General features: G+C 51.0%; 3 protein-coding genes across 3 annotated transcripts; 1 reads left to right on the top strand and 2 right to left on the bottom strand.

Moving 5' to 3' along the window:
• Window positions 1-114: 114 nt before the first annotated feature.
• SNRNP25 (small nuclear ribonucleoprotein U11/U12 subunit 25) lies at window positions 115-1,463 on the bottom strand. The gene is made up of 5 exons (XM_063315109.1): window positions 1,323-1,463; window positions 1,147-1,243; window positions 960-1,065; window positions 800-874; window positions 115-633 (listed from the first exon to the last, which is right to left on the bottom strand). The coding sequence occupies exons 1-5, from the start codon at window positions 1,428-1,430 to the stop codon at window positions 579-581; spliced, it is 441 nt and encodes a 146-aa protein (XP_063171179.1). The 5' UTR covers window positions 1,431-1,463; the 3' UTR covers window positions 115-578.
• Window positions 1,464-1,511: 48 nt separating this feature from the next.
• Window positions 1,512-2,056, top strand: POLR3K (RNA polymerase III subunit K). The gene is made up of 3 exons (XM_063315110.1): window positions 1,512-1,624; window positions 1,710-1,797; window positions 1,885-2,056. Exons 1-3 carry the CDS (start codon window positions 1,514-1,516, stop codon window positions 2,010-2,012), a joined length of 327 nt encoding a protein of 108 aa, XP_063171180.1. The 5' UTR covers window positions 1,512-1,513; the 3' UTR covers window positions 2,013-2,056.
• A 64-nt stretch (window positions 2,057-2,120) lies between these two features.
• GTF3C1 (general transcription factor IIIC subunit 1) lies at window positions 2,121-27,100 on the bottom strand. The gene is made up of 37 exons (XM_063315004.1): window positions 26,860-27,100; window positions 26,450-26,659; window positions 25,032-25,205; window positions 24,405-24,548; window positions 22,943-23,039; window positions 20,966-21,089; window positions 20,382-20,540; window positions 20,029-20,144; window positions 19,551-19,878; window positions 18,651-18,814; window positions 18,038-18,180; window positions 17,641-17,794; window positions 16,920-17,023; window positions 16,326-16,486; window positions 15,947-16,201; window positions 15,355-15,500; window positions 14,987-15,084; window positions 14,109-14,205; window positions 12,546-12,723; window positions 12,198-12,339; window positions 11,750-11,885; window positions 11,129-11,210; window positions 10,438-10,626; window positions 9,926-10,083; window positions 9,611-9,753; window positions 9,126-9,207; window positions 8,426-8,538; window positions 7,958-8,020; window positions 7,417-7,510; window positions 6,758-6,930; window positions 6,249-6,533; window positions 5,754-6,010; window positions 5,303-5,583; window positions 4,315-4,825; window positions 3,439-3,478; window positions 2,733-2,919; window positions 2,121-2,394 (listed from the first exon to the last, which is right to left on the bottom strand). Exons 1-37 carry the CDS (start codon window positions 27,078-27,080, stop codon window positions 2,173-2,175), a joined length of 6,231 nt encoding a protein of 2,076 aa, XP_063171074.1. The 5' UTR covers window positions 27,081-27,100; the 3' UTR covers window positions 2,121-2,172.
• Window positions 27,101-27,120: the final 20 nt, after the last annotated feature.

Here is a 27,120-nt window from a genome sequence, read left to right on the forward strand (position 1 = left end):
CTGGTACCCATGCTATACAACTGAGCAGCAAAGTAACCTCTGTGTGTGTGCACGTGTATAAATGGAGATGGATTGTAACTTTTGAGAAAAAGCTTTCACTGCACTTTACTATAATTCAGGTACTTTAATGTTACTCACTGGCTGTTACATTGAAATTTTTATGTTCAGAAAAAGACCTGGCGCTTTTTAAACCTCGATTCTCCACCACTGTTGGCAGCAAAGGCTTAATGCACCTTACAGGCAGGTATCTCCAAAGTTAGCCAATCCCATGCATGCAGAAGCGAGCAGCAATTCTGGGGGTTACTCAGAAGCAAAGCAAATCCGAAGTGGCTTCTCTGCTCCCTCCTTCAGAGCTGGCTTTTAAAGGGTTCCTGTAGAGACCCTTCTCCAGTCAGGCAATGTTAACCTTGAAGAGCTTTGCCAGCTCCACCCACCCAGGTCAGCCACAGCTGTCAGCCCCTGCCTGGGAACCCCCAGGGCAGAGGCTGGGGAAAGCAAACCCCTCTGGGGCAGCAGGGCGAGGGGCCCGTCTCTTGCAAGAGCCCCCTGGGCTTCGAGGGGCTGGATTTGCCTGGGGGTCATTTCCGGAGCTTTTTCACAAAGCTGACTTCGTCCCGATTCCGAATCCCGTACCTAGAAACAGGCAGGACGCCTCATTGTGCATCAAGGAGCCGGAGGCAACGTCAAGGCGGCAGCGCCTCCAGCCCGACTCCCCAGCCCATCGCGGGCCCTTCTCACAAAGGGCTCCCGCGGCCCGCGCGAGGTCTAACCGCTCGGTCAAGGCAGGGACGGCACTCACTCCCGCAGCTTCTTCCGGTCGTCCGCCAGCTTCTCTCCGCCGAAGGTCAGGGTGTAGGTCCGCCAGACGTACCTCCTGCGGAGGGAGGGGGGCCGCGATGAGCAAAGCAGCGCCGGCCAGGCTCCCCGCGGCGCGGAAGAGGCCCTCCCGGCGGACTCACCAGCTGATGTGCCGCACGCCGCCCTCGCGCTCCTGCCGCAGCTGCACGAAGCGCCGGACCGCCTTCTTCAGCTCCAGCACGCTCGCGTTCTGCACCACCACCACCGCTGCGGGGACAGGCTCAGCTGAGCGCCCGCGGCCGCCGCAAGGGGGCACCCTCTCCCGCCCCGCCCCTTCCCGCCACTCACGCAGGGGCGCCTCGGGGGCGTCGACTCTGCGCACGCGCACCGTCATGGCCTGGCCGTACTCGAGCGCCACCTGCGAGCCGATCTCCTCGGGGGTCACCTGCGGAGCACAGCGCGCACGCGCGCCGTGAGTGGCCGGCCACAGCACCTCCCACCCACCCGCCGCGGCGGCCACTGACCTGCGCAGGGAGGTCGCAGAGGAGTGGGTCCCGGACGAGACGCGCCAAGCCGGACTGCCAGCGGGCCACCGCCTCCGCGTGCACCTCCTCCTCCTCCTCCTCCTCCATCGTCGCCGGGAGGGGGCGGGCCCTCGAACGGCCGGAACCGGAAGCAGCTTCGACTGGACAGGCGGACGAACGAGAGGCGCGGGATGCTGCTTTTCTGCCCGGCCTGCGGGAACGTGCTGGTGGCTGAGGAGGGCGCCCGCTGCCACCGCTTCGCTTGCACCACGTGCCCCTACGTGCGCAACGTCACGCGGAAGGTGCGTGTCCAGGCGGGGCGGGGCGGGGCGGGGCGGGGCGGGCGCGCGCCCCCCCGCCGCTCACATCTTCTTCCCACGTTGCCAGGTGACGAACCGGCGCTACCCGAAGCTGAAGGAAGTGGACGACGTGCTGGGCGGGGCCACCGCCTGGGAAAACGTCGACTCGACGGCAGGTGCGCGGGCGGGGCGCGGGCCGCGGGCGGGGCGCTGGGGTAGTGATGCCCGCTGACCGACCCTCCCTCCCTCCCTCCCTCCCGCAGAGCCGTGCCCCAAGTGCGGGCACCCGCGCGCCTACTTCATGCAGCTGCAGACGCGCTCGGCCGACGAGCCCATGACCACCTTCTACAAGTGCTGCAGCGCCCGGTGCGGCCACCGCTGGAGGGACTGAGCCGCGCACGGGGAGGGGAGTCAATAAAGGTCCCCGGAGGAGTAGCACGTGTCCGCGCCTCTTTGCCCGCCTGACTGCCGCCCGCGGGAGCAGAAGGAGAGCCGGGAAGGTCACGAACGAAGGTTGCTTTATTTGCCAAGAGAGCCGCGCGGGACAGGCCTCACTGGGGAGCCCCGGGGCCCCACTTATTCCAGTTCAGTTCGTAGGGGAAAACCCTGCCCATTTTCAAGGTGCAGTCGATGGCCGGCTCATAGAACGCTGCCAGGGCATCGCTTGGCTTGCTGTCGGCAGTCATCTCTTCACAGGCAGGTTTTGAGAAGAGTGAAGCAGCGCCCTGCTTTTTGAAGTGGAATTTCCTGATGCAGCCTAGAGCCTCCAGGCCCTGCAGGGAGCAAAGGAACCTTGTCAGTTCATACAGACACATGTTCACAGAACAGATCAGGTGGGCTCTAGGGGCCTGGCTAGGCACTCTGCAGAAGACACACAGTTCCCTGCCTCAGCCCCAGCTATGTAAGGAAAATGCTGGGGAATACAGCACTTTCTTGCATAACGGAGGGCAGGAAAAGGGGGTGCCGCAGGTCAGGAAATATTTTCTCATGGTGCCTGTGCCAGATCCCAAACCCCTTTGGGTCTGAATAGCTGCACATCCCTGCTCTGCTATCCCCAAAAAGAAATGTGCTTCCTAGTACCCTCGCACCCCACCTCGCAAGGCCAACCCACCTGCAGTATCTCCAGGAGAGCCACTGGCTGCAGGACACCCTGGTAGTGGTGCTGCAGGGCCGCTTCTGGGATGCCAGGCTTTGTCATGATGTGGCAGAGCACCCCTTCCATGATCCCCTTGCAGGCAGGTTTGTTCAGACTACCATCCACGATGCGCCAAGGCCGCCCCACAAAGCAGATGCTATCTCTGCGGGGGGGGGAGAAAGCCAGGTCACCATGGGGGCAAATCACCTCTCACCTGGTGTTAGACACGTTTGTGGAAATGTGTCAAGTAATTGAGGTGCAACATTGTCAGGGAAGTGTTTTGCTTTGTGTCCGGCCTGCCCTTCTAAGTCCCCTCCCATCTCAGCATCAAACTAGAGGTGTCTTTTGCATTGAGAACTGAGCCCGAAGCCGCTTCCCCTTTGCACGCTCTACAACTCTTCTGCACAGAACTCCTTTCCTGAAACCCTCAAAATTAATCCCAAGTGCTGCTGCAGACATAGAGCATTTGCTCCGCATAAAACCAAGTGAAACGGGAGCCCCTGATGCAGGAGACTGAGCTCACTGCTTGCTCCAAGGGCAGCCCGACAAGTTGAGAATTCCAGGCCCCAACATGTGCCCAGACTGCTGCCATTAAGCACTTCCTATTTGCAGGTTGTCCTTGCTGCTTTGCAACTGCATGTCAAACACAACTACCACAAAATGTGCTTCATCTCCACCTTACCGTCTTGCTTCCGCCTGCAAATCCTGCCCTGCAGCACATCCTAGGGAAGAGCAGAAAAGACAGTGAACAAAGGAGCACTATCTTATTTCCACCATATTGCATTAATTTAGCATTTGAAAACCATTATTAAAATCAAATCAATATTCAGCAATTAGCAAGGCAGCCACTATGATAAGAATCATCCATCAGAATAATTAATACTCCGTCCTTATCACAAATCAGGCGAGATCTTACATTTTAACCCTTAGGCAAAGAGAAATGCAGACTTTGGGTGTGGCACAAAACGATCTGCTAAGTTATAGTCCATAAAAGATACCAGGTCAGACTTGGACAGAAAATCATAAGGGAGCCTCGAGGCTGTAAGCTAGACTGGGGAGTCGAGCAAAATCCTGGAAGGCATTAACAAGCCTTTCAGTATTTTGCCAACATGGCAACCACTGGGATCAGAATTCTATCCATGGAGAGTTTGCATTTAAGCACTGATCTTAGAATGGCAAGATCCTCCTCTGAGAACAGTTGCCTGCAGGCCTGGACAACCATCTGCAGAAGTCTACTAACCACCATGATCAACTGGAGGATCCCTCTTATTTCCACCAAATGATGAGTGCAATCATCAGAGTTGTTACTGAATGGGTTTCAGCCAAATGGGGAAGGTGCTGCATTCCAATCCAAGGAGTGTTGAAGGGAACAGCATCAAGACACGTATCACAAATGAGATGAACATGACATGTGCCGATACACAGATTTTGTTGTCTCTGGGGAAAGGGCCTGCCCTCCATGCAACGTTTAGGCCAGCTGGCTATTCCGATCCCTCCCAGCGATTCTTGTTTTCGTTCTGGATGATCTTGGTACAATTCAGGGGGGCTTCACACTTACCGTTGGAAACTTCAGGATCCTTTTGCAATGAGGAGTAATCTTCACAGGACTCTTGAGTTGAATTTCCCCAATCCAAGGCTTCTTCACCATGGAGGGCCACAGCGTTTTGCCCACAGGAGTGGGTGCCCATCTTGCACTTCGGTATGGCTGTGCCTTCTTGCACCACAGGGGTGCTGGTTCCTTCCCAGCATGGCACGCTCAAGGAGCAAGCATCTGTTTCTGGAACCCCCTCCTCCTCTTCCTCCCCCTCTAGTCTTTGCCTTTTCCTGGCTGGTCCTTCTCTTGCTCCTGCAGCAGAGAAGGTGGGCTGTTCTAGCTGCTGCTCCTGCTGCTCTTCTTCTGGTCCTTGGTCAGCACCGTCCCTCTTTGTGCCTGACTCTTTGCCTGGCGGGCTGTTGCTGACATTCTTGAGACCCACAGAGTGCAAGAGCCATGGACTTGCAAATCTCCTTGCCACCAGCCGAGTAGTTTTTCCGCCTACTTCCAACACCTGCTCCAAATCAAGAAGATCCTAAACAGGGAAGGGAGGGGTGTCACGACCACAACCTTTAAGACTGTAGGTGAAAAGCAGCCAGATAATGAGGGGCTACTTGTTAATTTGGTAATCTCAGAATAAAAACCATAGAAGATCAGGAAATTCACTCTCCCCAACCTGTGCCCAATGTGCTGAACTACAACATTTGTTTATTTCATTAGATTTAGATGCTGCTTGACTCCAAGGCAGTGCTGGGTGGCTCACAATTTAAAAGAAGGCAAAATATACAAAACTTGTCTGGACAACACACCATATATTTAAAACATATCTAGCAAGGGCACCACATCTATCCTGTCCCAAGACTTGAACCCCAGCCAGCATAGGTAAGGATCGGTGGTGGTGGGGGGAGGCGAGAGGATGAGGATAATTGGCCAGTGCTTCTGGACAGCAGTTTGGTTAGGGGACAATGACACTCCCAATCTGGGCTCTTCCCTCCCTCCCACACACACCAACCTGAAGGTATTGCTGCAAGACCTGAGTGTGACCACTAGCAGCAGCTTCATAATGCTGGAACTGCCTGGCAAGAGTCACCCGGTCGACCCCAAAGTGTGATGTGGCTTCTATGGCGGAGAGGATTTCAAGGTCTGCAGCAGCATCAGCAGGGCTGTGACTGTAACGATCCAGCAACTGAGGTTCAGCCGTGTTGTCGCCCTCTTCTGGAACCCTGAAACGTCTGGTGAAGGAGCTGGGGAGGCAGGAAGCCCCAACCGGCATGTTCTCCAGATCAGATGGGTCTGCAGGCACAAAACCCAAGTACTTCGGCTCATGGGAAGCACAGCCCACAAGGCCAAGCCAGCGGCGTCACTTCCTCACCACCAGGGCTAACAGCCTCTCCTGAAACGGGACAAAGGAGGAACTGTGCTGGGACCGCTTGGCCAAGAGCTCCCACGCCCAGCAGACTGACCTTCGGCCAAGAGGCCACTTTGGGCAGGGGTGGCTCTCAGCTTCACTTTCACTTGACAAGAATCAACAACAATGTTGTCCGTGGGACTCAAATTCCGGGTGCTGATGATCCCAGGGGCACAATAGCCTCTCATGAGCAGGTAGTTGGTACGCGAAGCCTGGCGGGCCGTCACCTCAATCTGCCGCTTGTGGCCCGGGTCTTCCTCCCCATCGTCGTCATCGTCGTCGTCGTCCTCCTCCAAGCCTTCTTTCCCTAGGCTATGAGAAGCAGACAGGGAGGAACAGCAGGTTCTGCCACCAGGGCTGGAACAGACGGCTCGTCTTGTGCCTGGTTCAGCATGCTGAAGACTGCAGCTGGCCCACCCTCCATGAGAAAGGCGGGGCAGAGCAAAGGGTTTGGGAAATTCAGTTAGAAAAGCAGAGAGTGAACATTAATTTTAACCAAGCACCCAAATTCGGCTGGAGAAAATGCCCCAGAGGGGCTGCTGCTTCATACCTTTTAATGACTTCATTTTCCACCATGGTGCTGTCAACCACTACGATTTGCTCTGGGATTGCAACGTCCACAGAAACCAGGCCAAGGGAGAAGAGGGCCAGAAGGGCAGAGCAGTAGCCCCCAGGCCCGTCTAAAGGAAAAGTCACCATCTCGGCCCCAAGGGGGTTGTCTTGGTCCTTAAAGGAGAAGCTGGAAACTGTATCCTGTCTTCCGGCTTCTTTAAGCTTTAAGAGAAACTGGTAAGATTCACTGCAGAGGGTGCTGGGAAACCGCCAGGTGAACACTCTGGGGAGATACAAGGAGAGAGGAACCTTGCGGACATCTCACAAGACAGGGCTTACCCCAGGAAAAGGCCACAGGACCACCTGATTTCTGGCCACTGCCACTTTCTCCAGCATGAATTCTTAGCCAGAGCTCCTGGGCTGAGACCACTGCCCAGACAGTTGACTACACATCCATCACATTCGGTCCTGGCAAGCTCAGGACGGAAGGAGAGGCGAGGCACCAACCTGTAGTAGCTCTGAGAAAGCTGGTAAGACATGGGCACAAAGGGCAGCGCCCGGCTCTTCTTGGGGCCCAGGCTGTGATTACCCCGGCGGCGGTTCACCAAGCCCCTCTTCTGGCAATCCAGGAAAGCTTTCACCAGGACGTCATCCCGATAGTCACGGTAAAGGCGGAAGGTCTACCAAGAGGAATGTCGCTTTCTGTGCCTTTTGCAGACGTGCCAATTCCCTATTCTGAGCTAGCTTGGGGGGCAGGGGCGTTCCCTCAACACTTCACAGCTACTTAGACAACTGCAGGACTAGCAGTGGATGGGCCATCATGCTTGTTCCAAGCCTGGCGAACACTACCTTGCTGTCATGGCGTGGGCCATGACACTCACAGCCCTGGCCACCTCTGCAGAATCGGAGCCAGCGTTACACGCAGAACTACAGATGTGGGCTGAGGTGGCAAAGGTGAGTCCAGAGCCAAGCGCTGACTGATGTGATCGCTTCTGGGATAGAACATCAGCACTTGCAGACAGAGGAACACTGATCAAAAGCATTCTTTGATGCAGAGCAAATGGGTTTCAATCTTCCACGCTCATTTGTTGGTGTCCTTTAGAGAGCAGCCCTTCCTGTCCCATGTACCTGCCTAGACCCCTAAGGACTGGCCTGCTGCTTCTCACCTGGAAGGACTGGAAGGACTTCATCTGGTTGTTGGAGAGGGCCAGCGTGCTTTGGATCAGGTTCTGCAGCACCAGAAAGTGGATGTCAGCAATGCTAAGAGGAAGAGGAGGAGGAGGGAAATCACTGTTTCAGCTCAGGCCTGGCCCCTGGCTTTCCATTTCAGCATCCCCTTCTTCTGCCCACGGCCTGAAACAAGTGGGACCCTAAATCCAGTAGCTGTTGCAGACTCAGTAGGGGCCCTGCATGGCCCTCAAAGGTGAGTGCCTTTCCCCAGCACACACTCTTGGCTTGCCATGACTGCATCAGGTTTCGCCCACCAGAGGAAACCAATCCTCCCAACCTGGGGTTCTCTTCTTGAAGTGACACGACTCCTCCTCCAATATGGCTGCAGCTCTCAACCAGGCAGGCAAACAGGAAGCCCCTCTTACAGGGAGGCTACTGGAAGGGGCTTCCGTCTCTCCTGACGGAAGGTGCTCTGCAAGCAGAGATTCCTAACAGCAGAACATAGGGGAGAAGCAGAGGAAGTGGCTGCCGCCTCACCTGCTGAGTTCATCTTCTTTCCTGCCATGGCTGGTCTCATTTCCAATAGCCAGAACTCGGAACCTGGAGCAAGGCAAGGAGAAAGGCAAATGAAAACTCCTATCAGGCTGGAAGCTGGCGGGGTCCTGACGTCTTTCCTGAGGAGTTCCGTTCCCTTTTCCCTAGCCGGAAAGCAACAGCATGGCAGCAGAAGAGCTGCAGTGTGCATAGAGAAAGCCCTGGCCTCTGCAGGACTGAACAGAATGCCTGCTCCCTGCACACACCCCCACCAGCCATGGCTGCCAGATTGCTGAGGAAGGTCTCTCCAATCCCGCTGCACCACCCAGTCCTCCTGAACCAAAATGCAGTCGGGGAAAGAGAAACCAGCGAGGGAGGGAGAAGCAAAGGCAGTTGGGGCTCCAAGTGCTTTGGCCCCCTGGTAATGCAGAGCCATAAAAATGACTAGGTTTGGCAAAGGCTGCAACAGACCTGAGGAAAAGGTCCTCCAAGGTGTCTGGAATTGCTGGCTTGGGAATCCCCAGGGTGGAGCTGAACTTCTCCTTCAGTCTCTCTACAAAGGCCTTGAATTCTTCGGAACAAACCTTTTTGCAAGAGTACCAGGAATCAAACCTTGAGAAGATGTAGCTCTGGGAACTAGCAAACTTGAATTCCTCTTTATCACCCCAGTTTTGAAACAAAATTAGCTGCTGGACTGGGCTGGCTGGAGAAGGCCACCCCAGAGGATTTCAGATGGGCAGAGCAGACCAGCTGAAGGTCAGGCAAGTAGTGTCTGTTGCCTCCTCCCACCTTTTGCCTCAAGAGCACAGTTACACTGGGAGGCAGCGGCAGCAGGAATGAAAATGGGAAGGGAGTCTACGGGAATACACCATCTTCGATCCAGCTGCCCGCCTCCTCTTAGCAGGACCATGCTGTGTCTGGGGTAGCACTTGCTTGGACCTGAGTGAGATTGGCATCTGCTGGAAGGAAAGGAATCAGCAGGCCCAGGAGCATCTCCCCCCCACTTCTTTCATCACGGATTGCTGTCCTTTGCTTCTGCTGGAGGTGGGACAGCAGCAGGGGCTTCTGTTTGGGTCCTTGTTGAATACAGGTGGCCTTTCTGGGGGAAGAATCCAGGAGCAGGGGCCTTTGTGGACCTCCAGCTGATCCGGAGCCAGAGCATGTTTCTCACCTTGGGATCCTGATAGTTGCTCTTCCTGCTCATGAAGTCCTCAATCAGAGCTCTGTCTTGGTAGACTTCAGCAAGGCAAACTCTGCAAAAGAGCCCATTGTCTACCTTGAAGAGCAGCTTTCTTCTGGGGTGTTATGCCCTCCTGTAGAAAACATAACCTCCTCCCCAAATCCACACCCAGGCGTTACTGCTGGGTAGACACACAGCAGCATTCTGCTCCACCCTTAGCCTGGGCAGTGGGGTTTCTCCTCCAAGGGCCCATTCTGAGAGGATGAGAAACATCTCTGTCGATGCCAGGGAGTGACAGCAGTCCTGGATTACCAGGTGAACAGACAGATTATTAGCTGGAGAAGAGAACCCTGGGAAGGGAAGCCCCAAGGAAGCCAAAAGCAGCCAAGGAAGGAGCACAGGGGAGATCAGAACACAGCCCCCTCCCCATATACATGAAATTCCAAGACAGAGCCTCTTCAAGTGAAGCCTCTCACTTGTAATTGAGATAGATCTGAGGGTTTTTGACAATGTAACGAGCCCGCCGCCCAACTGAATGAGAAGTCTTGTCTAGCGATTCCTCAAAGCTGCTGTGCATGATGTCTCTGACCACCTGCCAGGGGACAAACGGTCCCTTCACCTGTAGGAAGCAAAAGAGCAGCTAGCCCAGTGCAACAAGGCTTCAGAGTCTCTCCTCCACTCCCTCCAAGGCAGGGACTGACTAGCCTCTCTCAGACATTGATTCCAGAGGACAGGCCTCCACCTGCTCGTCTGCGTGCCCAAGGCCAGCTGGTCCCTTCCCATGGGCCAACCTTGGTGTTCAGAATGTTGCTTGCAATGCGGCAGAGCATCAGCAGGCTGTCCTCCTGCACAGTCCACGTCACACGCAGGCGGGTCATTCTCTGCAGAGCCCTTCGGTCCACCTCATCGTGGTAGCGTGGCCTTTGGCTCTTCTCCTCAGGATTTTCACCTGAGCAGCAACCAACAGAGCACGGCAGAGAAAGCAAGCAACATTTAATTCACAAGCAGGGCATGGATTCGTGCCACCTCAGAGCTTCTGCCTCGGATTATTTTTAACTGTATGCTGCCCAGAATTGCTGTGAGTGAGACAGTCTATAAATTTTTATTAATGAAAAAATAAATATCTCTAAAAAGAACTCTAAAAGACTCCAGTGGGGTAGAAAGGTCAGCTACTATTGGAACATGCCAGCTCTCTAAGAAAAAGGAGGATCTCAAGTGGTGGAGAATCCCAGCTTGGGCTGAAGTTCTCCAAACTGCCAAGCAGACAAATGCTGCCTAAAGAGCCTGCCTGCCGATGCATTACCTCTCTTTCTCTTCCTTCTCTTTGTCTTCCTCACCACGTCCTTCTTCAGCCGCTTCCTCTTCTGGCTCTTTCCCCCACTCACCCTCTGGCTTCTGTTCAGGTTTGCTTCTTTCTCAACCTCCAGGTCTTCTTTTTGTAGAGCAGGCTCTGCACGCAACAGACTCTCTCCCCAGAGCGCACTGTGGCCACCTGAGAGCCACAAGAAAAGCTGAGGAATAGCATGGAGGAGGGAACCCCACAGCTGCCTTCTCCTCAGCCAATCTGCTGGCCCAGGAAGTCGGCAACATGGTAAACTGCAAGGCTGAAGAGACATTCTCAACAATGGCTTTCCACCCTCTGCGAACAACGTTTTAGGAATAGACTAACATAGCATTCAACAGGCTGATACTCAATTTGGAGGGGAGCAAGAAGCAACCCATGCCCAAATCAAAATCAGAGGAGGATTTGGTTGCTAAAGTACAGGTGGATCAAATCCTTGCCTGTTTTTTTTTAAAAGAAAAGCAGCCAAAGTAATTAAAAGAAATCACAGGTAGGGTTCTCATATCTTCCTGCAGTGTAAAAACTAACCTGCAGTCAGCTTCTGCTACTCTATTCTGCAGCTGAAGCATCCCAGGAATCCATTCCCAAGCTGCCTACAACGTGCTAAGAATCACTGTAGTTCTTGCAATCACAGCCCGTTTTGTCCCCTCACCTCCTGGGCCAAATGGAAGGGAGCGCTTGATCAGGAAGGTCTGCAGTCTGACCATGTGCCCGGCTTCAGGAACTGCGTTTTCCTGGTGGTAAAGCACAGGGGGGTTAGTGGGGGAAGAACAGAGCAAAAGGCTGCTGCAGGTAGTTCAAAAACAGATTTTGGGTGGTAGGTAGAAGAGATTTACTAAGGGTGGTTTCCTCTCATCCTTATCTTCCTCTATCCCTCTTCCCCCTGGACACCCAGGGGACCAGAACCACTGTGATAGGGTACCTCCTACTGCCAACCCTCACACAGGGTGATGGTAATGGGCATTACTGAGAGTGTGGCAGGACCAGGAGGGCGCACTCCCTCTAGGTCCCTTGAAAGTACATCAGCTAGAACTGACAAGGGGTTCTGTCTGGTGCCCGAGCCTCAGATCCAAATGATCTGTCGTCTTAACACTGGTGAGAATCAGGGCAGTCTAAAAAGAAATTTCCAAGAATAAGGTAGAAATCCAAAACATCTATCAGAAAAGGTGGCATTGCCATTTCTGAAAGCCTATTTCTTTGCTAATAGCACAGTAAAAAAAGGAGCAGAAAAGAAGCTACTTTCAAGGATAACAAGTTTGAGGAAAAGCCTCACCTTCCTGGTCTGATTAAGGATGTAGCTTGTCCAAATCCAGTTGCGTTTTAAGTGACTGTAAAAGCTGGAGTCTAAACCGCCTGCCCCAAGCCCATCCCCCGGAATCCGGCCTTCGTCCTCCACCTCCCGGCATCCCCTAGGAGGGGAGTAAATGGCCAGTGAGCAGCTCTTCTCCCAAGCCCGAGTGCCACCACCCTCCATCCAGACCAAACACAGGCACCTGGGGCCCTCTGCCAGCCCCCCCAGGAACTGAGCTGCCTCTCTGCTATGACCCCGCTACTGTTAGCAGGATGAAAAGCATAAGCCATCTCACTGGGGGAGGGGAGGAAGCAGGGTGCATCCCCCCCCGCCCTCCCCGAGGGAGAGCAGAGAGCTTGCTCCCCAGCCCGCCTCCAGGCAAAGGAAGACCGAGTCCCTCCCCCAACTATTCGCAGGGGAGAAGACGCACGTTGAATACTCCAGCATGGCACACTTGCGCTCCAGGTTATGTCGGTGGGCCGCTGACTCTTGCTCCAGGGCCACATCTGAGAGCGCATCGGCCTCCCCAGAAAGAACTCCACTCCTCTTTGCACGGGGATGGCGGACAATTCCTGAAGGAAGCAACGGGTGCCATCAGCAGAGACAGAATGAGCGGCCACTGACCAGAGAATGCCAACCGATCCACTGATGACGGGGGACAGGAAGAGAGGCAGGTGCTAGGGAGAGGAGGCGAGGGGACTGTAGCAGCGACAGAGCAGAATCTGACAGCCAGCCACCAACATTCGAAGGGGGAGGCAGCTGGCTGCCGGCGTCGTACCGAGGGGTGTGTTGAGGCAGACACACTGCAGGTCAAACCAGAAGTTCTCCACATCCTGGAGAGCACTCAAAGTGTAATGGCGCCTGTCAAATGGGCGGCTGCTTTGAGCCAGGTTGTAATGGGGCTCGCAGGTGGTGGTATCCACGATCACTGCTTTTTTCTTCAAGTAGACAAACACCTGCATGAGATTCAAATTGCTCAGAACAAAGCCCCCTCGGTCAGGATGAATGCAGAAATACAGATTTCTAACTTTAGGTAACAGAAAAGTGGCAGGACCAGTAATTCTGGCATCCAGTTTTATTTTAAAAGAAGCAAAGGCACGTAGTCACACAGCAGCTATTATTTTTAATACATTTCTTGAAAAGCCCCACTTTCTTTGAAGTTTGATCATTATTTTTCTATACCAATTTAAGGGTTTGCTCACCTTGTATGTGATGACACTCCTATGCTAGCTGAAAATGCAACTGATCTGCAAGCTTTCATAATGAAAGTCAAGGAGCACAGTGAAAAACTGGACTACAATTCAACCCTAAAATACTAAACTAATGACATATAACAACCAGCCTTAGAATTGACAGTGAAGATACTGAAATGGTGGAGAACTTCTGCCTTTTAGGGTTGGCTATCAACCGAAAAGGATCCAACAATCAGGAAATATGTCACAGACTAGTACTTCGTAAGGCGGCAACGAAGGCCTTGGAAAAGATATTCAGACACCATCTATGCAAGCCAAGAAACTGTGTAGGCAATGGTTTTCCCTGTGACACTCTATGGAAGTGAAAGCTGGACTTTGAAGAAGCAGGACAGAAAGGGTATTGATGCTTTCGAACACTGGTGTTGGAGACGACTCCTGAGAATGCCATGGTCAGTCAAGAAACAAACAAATGGATCACAGAACAATCAGTCCAGAGTTCCCACTTGAGGTAGAAACGCCTAGGCTCAAGTTGCCGTATTTTGCACAGCACGCGTTATGCAAAGACCTACTTCTAAGTCCATAATGCTGGGAAAGGTGGAAGGAAGGAGAAGAAGAGGATGGCCAGTAGCAAGATGGATGGACTCATTTGCAGGGGCAATGGGCGGACCACTGGAAGACCTGAAGATCCATGTTAGGGACAGATCATCCTGGAGAAGGTCTATCTATGTGGTCACTAAAGGCAATACCAACTTGATGGCATATAATCAATCAATGACCCTCATGAAGCATTAATTGCCAATGATGCCAACAATAGTCTTTGCTCAATTAGTTAGCATACATTTCAGTTATAATTAATATCACTGATCGTCTGTAGAACATAACATTTTGTGCATCTGATGAAGAGGACTCCATTCTGATTATGGTCTGTCATAATCAATGTATTAATTTTCAAGGTGGAACAGGACACGATTGTTTTTGTGGGAAACGTTTTCCCTGAAAAATGCTGTTTCTCTTGCACATATTTACTTAAATTATTTATTTATTTATTAAATTTATATTAGGATTTTATATATATATTATGTTTTATAAATAGTACAGCATAGCATTCAGTTGTAGAAAAACAATACAGAAATAACAACACTTATTACCTGATCCTTTTCTTGAAATTTCTCTGTGGGGCCAAACTGCAGTAATCCCATATAACATAACCGCTGTAGGCTTTCCATTACTGAAAAGATGTATCTCCTGTAATGATGCATTGCAGGTTGAAAATTATTGGACTGCTTCTCAATTGTAAGAAATCAGCAAAATATCCCTATTCTTAACCCAAATCAAAGATAGCTCTAAAAGCTAAACACGCTGTATAGTCATCAAAGGGCAAGGCCTGAGTTCAAATCCAAATAAAGGGTCGAACATACAATATATAAGGCCTAATATATAGCAGCCACCTATGCTTGATGAACAAAACTGATTGTAGCATAGTGCCCCCGAGGGGTCAGCAGCGCATATAACCACAGTTCTCCCTTGAGACACAAATGACCAGGCTCAAATTATCCTACTTCAGACACATTATGCCCTGCTCTCTAGAAAAAGCTCTAATGCTGGGAAAGGTGGAAAGAAAGAGAAGAAGAGGATGATCAGCTACAAGAAGATAGACTCAGTTATAGGGGTGAAGAGTATACCACTGGAAGACCTGGAGAAACAGTTTAGGGATGTCATGGAGAAAATCTATGTATGTGGTCACTAGGAGTCGAAAACAACTTGATCCATCAATAATCAACCCACATTCAGTTTTTAAAGGACAGGAAATGAATGTAGCATTCTGCTCCCCTCACCCGAAATCGTCCCATCAAGGATATGCCCGTGTTTGTGCTTTGTGTCACTTTATGGCAAGTCCCATCAGTGAGCTCTACTCTTGCCCAAATTCTGGATCCGATTGGAACGAAAAGTGCCAGGAGGTCCCTCTCTTTTGAAAAATTGCACCCTCTCCTCTTTCCTGAACTAGCCCCAACAAATCGAAACCCACCGCTTGTAAAGAAGTTGCTGCCGAACTGATCGGGGAAGGTCTCTGATGAGCGTGTGTTTCCTCAGGGGATCCATCAAATAATCTTCCAGGTTATCTACCTATATGTAATTTCATACAGCAGAATGCAAATTGGCTAACCAAGGCTTAATCCATCTCATCCTGCAACGGAGAGCTAAACACAGGTTCATCAAGGAGATGGGCTCCAGCCTATGATGTATGAGCTAGCAAAGCCTCAGATACCAGAACCCTGAAGGTCCAGTGGTGCCCAACTTTGCATTCCCAGAAAAGGCCCGCTGCCCACAGAGTTTCAGGGACATCAGCTCCTGAAGAGGTGGCTCTGTTGTGGTTCCTAATTCAAAGCCCCTCACCTTGTAGCTGACTTGCACTATCTGGACAAAGATGGACAATGGCAAACAGAGGAGAAGGTCACTAACACGTGCCCAGCCATGTCCAAACTCCCGGTGGACTGGCAGAGGAGGGATGTGATGCATCCAGGAAGCGTCATCCACATACACTGCAAGGAAAAAGAAAGAGGTGCAGGGCTCCAGCCATTTTACCTAATGGATGTACACAGGATATGTTCACTTTTCAGCCGCCACCAGAAATGGAGGGTCACCATTTTTCACCTTGCAGTTATTGAAACAGACTGCTACAGGCAGACAGGAACATGGAGAGTCATGCTGACTATTACAGCAGCCCAGAAAGGCCTGCTTGCCTGAAAGGGGAGGGGGGACAGAAGAATTCTACTTGGAACTGGCTCCAGAAAGAATGGGGGAGGATGAGTTATGGAGGCCACTGTATCCCCTGCACAGAAAGTCACCAGTCGCTGAAAGGGGCAGGCCAGAATTGATACAGCTTTGTCAGAGAGGGCTGGCTTGGCTAAACTGTGAAAGAGTTGTGGGACATTTCCTGGGGGTTGTGCAAAATCCTCAAACCCTTGCCTTTGAGCTAGATCCTTACCTTTCTGCTCCCCAAGCTCCATTTCTGCTTCCTGGCCAGGGACCTCCAGGCTTCTCAGAGACTCCTTGTCATCTGCTGCATCAGGCGGAGTGCAGGAGGCGGCACAGCCTGTATCCTCCTCCAGCACGTCACAGCCAGATCTCCTCCTCTCTGGACTGATAGGATGTCCGTAGATCAGGTACCAGAGGAAGAGGTGAGCCATCTTTAAGCGCGGCATTTTGGGGAGGAAGCCCAGGGAGCGTCCAAGGCCTGGCACTGAAAAGAAGCATCTGTTTTCCATCAGAAATCCATGGTCAAAGAGGTGGCTGCTATGTCTCAAACTGCGGTGCCTAACCCGCTTCCACTAAACCAAGGCGGAGCAGAAAAGGTCTCCTGTTACCTGTAACGGGATGGTAGCTGAATTTGGCAATGCACACCTTCTCACTGGCTGTTTCACCTTGGCAAGGAGAAGAGCAATCTTTCCTTTCCCTCAGGGTGGCCTCAGCCCCAGACTCCTGCCTTTTTGGGTCCTGAGACATTGGTGTCTGCTGAACTTCAGTCCTGAAAAGTAGGGAGAAAAAGAGAAGTAAAAACTTGGCTTCGGGAATCTGTAGTGTTGCCTGGCAAGAAATTCCACTCCCCTCACTGAACTGCAAGGTCAGTGCAGCTCTTGCAGGCCAACTCCCACCTACTCTCCAACCAGAAAGGGGCAGTTGGCTGGCAAGTAGCTGCTGAAGGCACTGCAAAGCGGAGGAGTCCCAGAATCTCTGCAAGCGAAGTCAGATCTGCAACTGCAGGATGAAATGCAGGATGGCACATCCTTGGAGAAAAGACCCCCCCATCAGGATAAGAGCTGATGAGAGACTTTCTGAACCAGCAGAGTCTCTGAGCTCCCCCCCACCCCTGGCATCTGGGTATTCTCAGGAGGTCCGCAATGCTACAAACCAGCTTTTGGCAACTGCTCCACCTATCTGCGTGACCTTCTGAAACCTGCCTGTTCACAGTACTCGAATTGGAGATTCGGAAACGCACTTGTTCAATGGCACTTTTCACCAGTGGGTCACCAGGAGTCACGGAAGGATCAACCACAAATTCAACCTGTCAAGGAGAGGAACCCAGAAGACATGCACAAATGAGGAGGCTGTGGAAACAGGAAGGAATGTGCAGTGGTGTTCCCTGATCATTCCATTCTCCCACTGGGAGGTGCCCCCCAGGATGGGGGAACACCTCCTTGCTGAAGCAAAGCCTCCGATACATTCTGCAGAGATACAGAGTTTCCCTTGCGGCCCCAGGCAGCTGCAAGCTGAGGAAAAGTGGGCCAGGGCTGCAGTGAGGCAAGAGGTCATCAACTTAAGTGTGTAGCGATGCACCTGGCCACGCTCCCTTGGGAGAGCATGCTGCCCCACAAAAACGGCATTCAGGACGCTTTCTCATGCCAAGTCAAACTGTTTCTTTATTCAAAACATTTATATGCTGCTTCCCCTTAAAAAAATCTAAAGCACTGGACAAGAAAACTTTTGGGGGAGCTGACGGGCAGAGGCTGGATCCCTGTGTTTGCTGACCCTCACAGACCCTCCCTCCTTCCCTTGAATTCAGAGGTCTGGAAAGACGATCACTTCTGGGACTCCTATCAAGGGGAAAGGTCCTTTCCTTAACCTCTTTATTTTCCTACTACAGGAAGATTCTCTCCCATCTTTTCAGAAATGGACTGCTACCTTTCGGCTGATGCCATCCTGGATAACAGTAGTGCGGTAAAGGCGCAGAAGGCCTTCCTGGGAGAGCTTCTGCACCAAGCGAACAATGGATTTCTTGCAGCACCTGGTGGTGACTCCTTCTTGCTTCTCCTGATCCATGATCATTTTATGAAGCCTGAAAGAAGGGACCACCTGAGGATTCCTTTCTGCAGCGGCAAGAGGGGGAGGTGGAACCACCACAGACACTAGGTTGAGCCCCACACAAGCAAGTCCACCCCTCAAGGAAGCTTATGAGGCCCTCGAGGAAAAGGGACAGGAGACGAAAAACAAGCCCAGGGTGGGACATCTGCCAAGCATTTCTGCCGCCTGGCCCTGCTGGCCACCTGGCAGGCAGGCAGGCTCTGCCACTCCGACTTACGTAAATAAACTCTCGATCAAGCGCAGGTTTCGGACAGCCTCAATGATGAGGTTCCGACGTTTCAGCAGGCGGTAGGTCTTGTGGGATCGCTCCACCGGAGATGCCTGCAAGCTCTTCTCTTTTCTCTTTTCATCACAGCTCTTCTAGGACAGAGTCAGAAAACTGTACATAAGAAAGGCTGGTAAAAAGCTGATGAGTTCAATGGAGTCCTGTCTTCAGGAGGAGGAAACCAGAGGGGAGCCCATGGGGGTGACCACACGCCACTGAGGTAGCTTCCCTGGAAAATGGCCGCAGCAAAAAGGGAGCAAGAACCGCATCCTGTGGTGGGGAGTTCCCAGGCAACCGAGCAGGAAAGCTCACCTGGCACTGCAATGGAGAAGAGCCCCCCACCAGCCCTTTACCCTCAACAGGGCCAAGGCCCACTTCAGCTCAGGTGGCCTGTGCGTGGAGGCCAGGAAAGGAACTCCAAAAGCTCTGTCCAGAGCCTGTCTCACCATCAGAGCACTGGGCTGAAGGAAGGCTGTCCTCCTACCCTGGCTGTAAGCCTTGCCCAGGTTTGCCATGGGAGGGATGCCCATCACCAGCACATCAGGCACAAGCCTTGGATTCTTACTTTGGGGGTCTTGGGCTGGACTTCCTCGACCACAGCAGCATCACCAGAGACAGCTTTGAAACGGGCACAGCTTGAGAGGCTGGTTTCTGGCCTTAGCCAGTCCAAAGCAGAATCCCTGCCTTCCAAGTATTCAAGAGGGAGCAGAGATGACCTCCTCTTCCTAGCTGGTTTGAGAAGAAACACAACCCAACTGAGTGGCCTCCCCAAGCAGTTTCCCCAGAGCTTTGCTACATCCAAGAGAATGGGAAAGGGCCCTCCGAGCATCCTCTTCGCTGAGCTGCCCCAAGGGACTGAATCCAAAGAAAACAAGTACTGGATGAGCAACCTGCCATTAAACATTGGTTAGAAACTTTTCACTTTAATATAGAAAGCCAGTCTGGGGTAGTGGTGAAGGTGTTGGCCTAGAAACCAGGAGACGGGGAGTTCAAGGCCTCCTTCAGATAGGAAAGCCGGCTGGGTAATTTTTGGCCAGCTGCTCTCTCTCAGCCCAACCCACCTCACAGGGTTGTTGTTGTTGTGGGGGAAATAGGCGGCGGAAGTATTAGGTATGTTCCCCACCATGAGTTGACCAAAATATTAAAAAGGGCCCTGAACAACTCCCAATGTTCAGAAAGTGCTCTGAGACTTCTCTCATAAGCTCATCTCAATTAATATTCTGTTTCAGAATCTGGCAACTTCCCCAGAGAAAGGTTCAGACTGCCTGGGTAAGAAGGGCAGAAACAGGGGTTCCTGGCACAAGGTGATATTACAAAGGCCAGGCATGGCCAGGGACAACCTAGGGGGAAAGAAGGGGTTTGGGAAAAATCTGGGTTTTCCTAGGGAGAATGAAATAGTTTGCCCCCTCCGCCGCATGCTTTTGGTGCCCTCATCCTGGGCCACGTGCCAAAGCGAATCCTGCACCTTTCTTTCCCGCTGACCGGCGAAGGCCACCTCCTCCGTCAAAACCAAGCTGTGGCAGGGCCTGTGCACCGCCCCTCTTCAGCCTCGCACCATCGTTCTCTTCCTTCTCCAGTTCCGAGAGTCCTGCCGCCGCCGCCTCATTCTCCTCCGCCGGCGACAGCCCTTCTCCGGGCAAAATGTCATCACGGGCAAAGGCCGCGCCGGCCTGGGCCAGCTCCTTGCTCCTTGCCTTCTCCCGCTCAAGCTGCTGGCTCAGGTCGCTCTGTTCTGCGTAGGAGCACGCGATGTATTTGGTTGTCCGCTGCCTGCCCTCATCCTCCATGAACCCCTAGAAAAGATGGTGATGGTCACCGCTGCCTTGCGACTCTCAAGGCTCTCAAACTGTCAGGGGCCCTCTGGGAAACAGGGCAAGTGGGTGGACAATCCTTCCCCCATTTTAACTGACTGCAGCACAGGAAGGTGGCCTACGGAGCGCTACCTTGATCACTCTGTACCTCCCCAACAAGCGACACAGCATCCGGGCTTCCAGCTTTCCCACATTCATAGCAGCTCGGAGTTCTGCCTGAGAAATACCTTTGGTCCCCCAGCTTTCGACTGTGAGGCAGAGAAAGTGGGAAGGAAGGAATTTGGAAGAGGACATGAAGCACAAAGCCCCAGCATAAGCCAGGAAAACCAAGCAGGTTTTCACTGCTGTTGTGGATTAGCAGTGGGCTATCCCTCTGCTGCACCGTGACCAAACAGCTGCTGCTACCCTGCAACCAAGATGGCTTCAGCTGAAGGGCACAGAAAGAGCAACCCAGACATCCTGCCCAGCTACAATGCAATACCCACTCAGCTCATACGCTTGTGCCAGCATGTCCTTTTCATAGACAATGTCCACAGGCTGCACGGTTCTGGTGACCATTTCTTCATCGTCGTCGTCGTGGAAGTCAGCCACCTTCTTCTGGTATTCCTTCACCAGCTTTAAACAGCGAACTATGGCGTGAGTTCCTGGGAATGGACACACACGGGAGCGATCATGTCACAGCACCTCAGAGATAATTCACACCCCACTGGATTAAGAGTGGCTGAAGGTAGCCTGCATAGCCTCCCCCAATTCTAGCCCTGAAGACCCTGTATTGAAGCCCACAGTAATTCTCGCTGGATGGGGCTTGCTAGCAGAAGACCCTGCCCCCTGCCCCTCCAGCATCAGGCAGCCCTAAGACTCCGCTCCAGCACCTCTTTCTGTGCATCAAAGACCACAAGCACCTCTCAAAGAGGCAATGGGGGAAGACCGACCAAAACAGATCCCGTCCATGTATTTCCTTCAACCCTATAATAAAGTCAGGGCACACTGCCCCCTGCCCACCCACTGGCAGATCTGAATTCTCAGGAAAACCGCAGACTGTACCCTGGACCTCATGCCCCACACTTACCCTTCTTTGTCTTGAAAGGCCTCCCACCAGAGCATATATCCTGCAGCGGAACAGAAACCACCTTGCCCAGGTTGGCATTCAGCATGTACTGGTAGAGGCGCTTAAAGGTTTTTTCACAGAGACCCTGCATAGTAGCAAAACAAGCAGGGAGTTTCTCTCTGCTCTTCAGCAAACATATATTTCTCCCAGTCAGCCAAAATTTTCCACCTGCCCATTTTTCTGCTGCAGATTTCCAATGGTCATCAGCGACTCTCAGTTAACTAGATACGTTCAAAATAATAATTTTTCCACATTCATGCATTTTGGAGCAAAGTAAATGAAACATTAATATTATTTTTGCATCCTTGATTTGTTTATGATTTATGCCATCTCTCTCTCTCCATTCCAATAAAAAGGATTTTAAATTATTAACTATTCTAAAACATCTTTCCAAGTATTATTTTACTATAGTGCTGCATTAATAACAGTTTAATCCAAAGCAAGGCACAATGTTCTCTGTGGGGGTCCCCAAGCAAAGCTACTTTGCACGTGTAACACCTCTGCTGCATGAGCTGCACTGGGTACCAGTTTGCTTCTGGGTCCAATTCAAGGTGTTGGTTATCACCTTTAAAGCCCTACATGGCATGGGGCTAGGCTACCTGAGGGACTGCCTCTTCCCTGCTTCATCAGCCTGGCCCACCCGATCATGCAGAGAAGGCATGTTGCGGACCCTGTCTGTAAGAGAATTCCGTCTGGCAGGGTCCAGGAGGTGGGCCTTCTCTGCAGTAGCTCCCGCTGTCTGGAACATCTTGCCCCTGGAGGTGAGCTTAGCTCTTGGCCTTCCAGAGGAATTTGAAGACCTGGCTCTGCCACCTGGCTTGGGGCGGGGAGGGGAGTCATCATGTTTGGGGATGGCTAGTGCCCTAGAGCGCTTGTCGCATTCAAGGACTGAATTATTATCTGCCATCTGGATTCTATTTTTATCTATAATTATTTATTTGTAACTTTTTAAATACTGTATTTTTATATACTGTAAATTTATTGCTTATTTATTGTTTTATTGATTATTGTTGTAAACCGCCCAGAGTCCCTCTGATGGGAAGAGATGGGCGGTGACAAATTTGATTGATTGATAAATAAATAAATACTTCCTGCTTTGATGAGATCCTGATCTTCATGCCCACAAAAATGTGGAACCAGTCCCCAAAGCTCTGGAAATATTCCAACACCCCTCAGTCAAGGCTTACTGGCAAGCCTGAGTTCTGGTATATCCGTATGTGAGAGGACCCAATAAAGAAATGAGGACACCCCTGAACACACCCACTATGAAGGATGATGCCCCGCCCCCATGCACACCCTCTCTACCAGTCTCTGTTCAGAGCTTGATCGAAGTTCACACTGTGATTTGGAAAACAGCCACCCACACATTCCTCGGGTATCCGGGAAGAGAGCAGCAAGCTTGCCATTCACAGAAAGAACTGAAAAGCTTCTGTTCTAACAGACTAAAAGATACACCAGGTTCTAAAATAAAAAGCACCTATAACTTTATCCTTTATACTTCCAATAAACTGCAATAAAAGATGGAAGCCTTGCTTTCAGTTGAGTTGGCCACCAAGAGCCTGGCAACCAGCAAGGATTCCACAACTGCTAGACCCTTCCAGACAGGGCTTGGAATTCTTCCATGCTCCTTACATCCAGTGTTTGGAGGGAGGATGGAAGACTTTCGGAAAGGGAGGGGAGGAAGACACACACGCATGCAGCATCCTGGGTGGGAAGCCTGCACAGATGTAAAATGAGGGGTCTCTCAGTGGTCCAATAGTCCAACTTCTGCCTCAGCATCTGCCTCAGATTCTGCCTCAGATTCTGCCCACTGAAGGGAGCAGAGGCTTCCAACAGAAGCACAAGCATCAGACAGAACATACTGCACCCACATACACACAGAGAGAGTCTTTGATTTCAAAAGTCCTCAAGCATGAGGAGCAGCAGCTGGAATCTCACCAATTCCTCCTTTATGTTGCCCAGTGTTTCCATCTGACCTGGCCGGCTGCTCAGCATGCCAGAGAGTTTCTCCATAAGAATATCGTATTTGCTCCTCCTAAAACCCAAGAGGCAACAATGAGCAAATGCTCTACTGCCACTGTCTTCCTACCCTTATAAGGCACCTCACACCTTGCAGAAGCTGATTGCTGTCAAGGGTCATGGCCCCCTGCTAAGTTCCCAAGAAGGGCTCTCTGAGACTCCAAGAAGCAAATTTCTGTAATGGTACAGAAGCCTCCCTTTTCTGAAGGGATCTCCCTCAAGGTACAGAGACATAAGTTACGTCTCACAGTCAGTCACTAGAGGCATTTTCTTACAGAGAATCATGTACAGCAGTATCAGTTTCTTTGCAGCTTCAGTTTAAGAAGTGTGGTGTTAAAACGCATGCATTACCTGTTATGTCACTCTAACGTTACATGTAGTATCGTGTTTCTGCTGTTGTCTATAATTGTATTTTTAATGCATTCTTACTCCCAAATCCAAAACATTTTTGTGCAACCATCAACTATGAATTTTTATTCTGAAGAACTAGAAACTCATAAAAACAATGTGTTTTTCAAGATCTCCTTGCATATGCTCAGAGACGACTGACTGTAAGAAAATATTTGTCTTCAGTTATGAATGTTCAGTTATACCATTTCCATAGCATTGGTTTTAAAACGTCAATGTTTCTCCCAGGACTGGAAAACCTAATGTATGAGCTTTGCAAAGCTGTATTTTTGGAATGAATGGAGCTATAAAAACTGCACTTAAAAGCTATGCTACAATGAAAAGCAAAATTGGGCAATACTCAATTACTGTACAGTATTGGCTGCTTTGTGAAGTCCACCCTTTGGAGAACATGGTTATAGTCCACATGAAATTCTGTTTGGATTTCCCATGCACTTAGGAATTGGAAGCCAAGGAGAAGATATCACTACAGATATAATTTGTTGTTTCTTTATTTTGGTGCAACTATGGCATGATGATTTAAAATACTAATGACCTTTATTGTCTGTTTTCTGTTTGATTGTTTTTCCAGAGTTCATCATGAAGGTATTTTAGTGTTTTGCTTTTGGGGGCTGGGGGGGGAGGTTGAATTTTTTTGGCAGAGGGGGAACTGTATTGCAATATTATATAGATTTAAATATAAACAATTATTGGACATAACCATACATGCACAAGGAGAGATTCCCATCTTAATATATCAATTAAACCCTGTTTTTATATACAGTTAAAGCAAGAATATCTCCAAAATGTAGAAGAAATGACAACTCAGATCAAAAAGGCAAATCAAATACTGAAAGAGGTAAAATCTGATATTAAGGTTAAAGACAGACTGGGAGTAACGAAATTTGGAACTTCCAAGCATACTCAAGGGCCTGAGAGGAGCACAAATGAAACCCCCCAGCTCATCTCCAGCGTGAATTTGCCAGGTGCTTACCTGTCAATATGGAAGCGGGTAAGAAGCAGAAGAATGGAGTACTGTTGAATCCCCGTAGGCAACCTAATCACGTGGGATTGCATTGAGATCAGCCCATTTCGGTTCAGTACTTTTCGATGATAGTGAAGCTTTCCAGGTTCCACCCTACGAAAGAGTAACCGTCTCCACAGTGCTTTAAACATACAGATGGCACAATGGCTAAAAAGAAACCAACCCTCCCAAGATTTTACAACAAAAGCTGGAAGAAGGCAAACAAGAATCTACATCTCTGTATTAACTAAGTTTCTTAAGCAAGCCTATATCTTAGGGTGAAAATTGCTAAGCCAACAAAGCTAGTGGTCCCTTGCCTCAAAATCATCTGCAATGAAACTGAAGCTTGGCTCAGAGCAAGGGAATTCTCTGGGGTAACGTCTCTCCATTATTGTAGCAGCATCCAGCCTAACAGAGAAGTTACAGTTACGGTAAGACTATAAAATATTTCAATAGCAAAGCAAGTCAAGACAGCACTTACTTTAGTCCCTAAGTTAATCAGCTCTCCACATATGTGGGGATATCTGCCCATAACACCTTCCCTTCTGGCACTATGGCATCACAGTTAGTCTAGAATAAACTAATGCTTGGACTTACTTAAAAGCCGCACTGAGGTCTTTTTGGAGCTCTCCTTGCCAGCGAGCTCGTCCTAATCGCTCCAAAATGCAGTAGGAGAAGTCAGGAAGCTTTAAGTCTGGATCCCCTTCCCAACTTATTAGTGACCGGTGGCGCAACACTTGGGAGGCGACAATGACCAGCCTCTCTCCCCAACTGCAAAGCAAAAAGAAGAGAAAAGGTCATTTCCAGGATTCCTGAAAGAAAGATAGAACTTTGTGGTCCAGCAATATTGCCACCAGCCTCTTGGAACTGTAGGCAGACCATTTCAAATTGAACCACACAATGCAATGACAATTCCTCTCATAGCCCTCCAATAAACAACCAACTGTCGTTTCTCTTCTGGTGATCACCTTTAAGCCCTTCATGGTTATCTGAACAATTGCTTATCTTCAGTTGTCTATGCCCATCACACTTCAGGTCCCATAAATTAAAGAATATAACCTGGTGGCACCCAGGAGACATGCCTATTCCATACCAATTCCTGCCCTCTGGAATGAGTCCCCCCCAGAGATACATGTGGCTCCCACCCTCTCCTTATGTCATTTAGGAAATCATTAAAGGCCAGGTTGTTCTCCCAGGCTTTGGGGACAAGGTGACTGTGGAGCCCCCCCTTTGTTTTCTGTTGTTGGCCTGATTTTGCTCTTCCAGTTGGTTGATTTTCTATATGTTGGTTTTTTAGTTGTAAGCTGCCCAGAGTCACTTGGGGGCCTATAAATTAAATAAATTAAATAAATGAAAATAACAAAGGGGAAGATTATAATATCACGTCTCCCTTCAGCAAAACCCTATCCTTAATACCCCCTTCTTCCTAAAGCAAATTCAAGTTCTGATGGCCTTGGCAGCCTTAGACCTAGGTACCAGGATCTAACTCTCCCTCGCCTGCAAAATGCTGGCACGTTTACCTGCCAGTCACGCTTTCACAATAGGTTACAGGAGTAAGTGTCAGGAACTGCTTATATATTTATTAAGTTTCCTACCTCAGCATCGAACTGAATGATCAAGGGAATTAATGTAATCAAGAGTTATGCGAATGCAAATAGTACACATGGTTCTCACATCTCTCCCTCTCATTTAATAAACTACAATTGGCAACAAAATCTAGACACGATAAGCAAATAAAGTACCCACACACAGACACCCCCATCAACCTTTTACCGGAAATGAACCTGAACCAGGTGGATGGGGGAGGAGGCCCGGTAGTGGTCCTTGTGTCTGTCTCCTCCCATCTTTGAGGATCTCCTCTGCGTGCAACTGGACAACTATGACCTCTGCTGTTCTCCTAATTGGGAATCATCTCCCCCCGCCCTTGGTGACTGACTTCACTACTTGTCTCTTCCACAGGCATCAACTTTTCTGGCACTAGAAAGGAGAGGGCTGCACAATCAAAGGATACTCACTTCTCATAAGCCTCCGTATACGTGCAACAGGGCTGCATGTCCTTCGTCCTGATCTGATCAGTAACGTCCAGCCTCTCTTTCAAGTATTGGCAGGAGCCCTGCACGCCTTCGCTGTCATTCAAAATCATATGCACCGGGTAAATGTCGCTTAACGGAACGGGATCCCGCTTGCTCTCTAGAATTCCTGTTTCAAGATCAATTTCTTCATACCTGGAATAAGAAGGAAGTCTTTCCCGCGACACCGCTGCGGTCCGCAGTTCCCCCCCGGCCGTGGGGAAAGTAATGCCGTAGCGCTGAGGCGCGCGTTCGACCCACCGGGCAAAGCCGCGGGTCCGTCCGCCCGCCTCCGGGCACCGAAACGCCCAGAATTCCCGCCCGCCGCAGCCCCAGCGCGCCAGGCCAGGCCTCACCGGTCGAAGAGGCGCAGCGGCGGGCGCGGCTGCGGCAGCAGGTAGAAGCGGAGCTCGGCGTGCGCGGCCAGCGTGGCCCACAGCAGCTGCCGGGCGCCCGGCTCCAGCGACAGCGGGAAGGGCGGGACGCGGCCCGCCAGCCGCTCCCAAAGCGCGCCAGGGGTGACCCCGTCCAGCCCCTCCAGGGCCACCTCGTCCAGGGCGGCCCACAGCGCCTCCATGACCTGCCGGACGCGCGCTGGGCGGCGGGCAGGAAGTGAC

This window comes from Candoia aspera, chromosome 14 (genome assembly GCF_035149785.1).
Source record: "Candoia aspera isolate rCanAsp1 chromosome 14, rCanAsp1.hap2, whole genome shotgun sequence".
NCBI classification, from domain to species: domain Eukaryota; kingdom Metazoa; phylum Chordata; class Lepidosauria; order Squamata; family Boidae; genus Candoia; species Candoia aspera.

What these genes read in the sequence shown, in the direction of transcription:
- SNRNP25 (XM_063315109.1), bottom strand. Translation starts at nt 1,430, where the DNA reads ATGGAGGAGGAGGAGGAGGAGGAGGTGCACGCGGAGGCGGTGGCCCGC. An exon ending in CGCCCCCGAGGCGCCCCTGC is followed by an intron (nt 1,066 to 1,146) that starts GTGAGTGGCGGG and finishes CTGTCCCCGCAG; the next exon opens with CGGTGGTGGTGGTGCAGAAC. An exon ending in GGCGTGCGGCACATCAGCTG is followed by an intron (nt 875 to 959) that starts GTGAGTCCGCCG and finishes CTCCCTCCGCAG; the next exon opens with GAGGTACGTCTGGCGGACCT.
- POLR3K (XM_063315110.1), top strand. Translation starts at nt 1,514, where the DNA reads ATGCTGCTTTTCTGCCCGGCCTGCGGGAACGTGCTGGTGGCTGAGGAG. An exon ending in TGCGCAACGTCACGCGGAAG is followed by an intron (nt 1,625 to 1,709) that starts GTGCGTGTCCAG and finishes CCACGTTGCCAG; the next exon opens with GTGACGAACCGGCGCTACCC. An exon ending in AAACGTCGACTCGACGGCAG is followed by an intron (nt 1,798 to 1,884) that starts GTGCGCGGGCGG and finishes TCCCTCCCGCAG; the next exon opens with AGCCGTGCCCCAAGTGCGGG.
- GTF3C1 (XM_063315004.1), bottom strand. Translation starts at nt 27,080, where the DNA reads ATGGAGGCGCTGTGGGCCGCCCTGGACGAGGTGGCCCTGGAGGGGCTG. An exon ending in TAGTGCAAGTCAGCTACAAG is followed by an intron (nt 15,085 to 15,354) that starts GTGAGGGGCTTT and finishes AATTACATATAG; the next exon opens with GTAGATAACCTGGAAGATTA. An exon ending in CTGCCTCAACACACCCCTCG is followed by an intron (nt 12,340 to 12,545) that starts GTACGACGCCGG and finishes TGCTTCCTTCAG; the next exon opens with GAATTGTCCGCCATCCCCGT.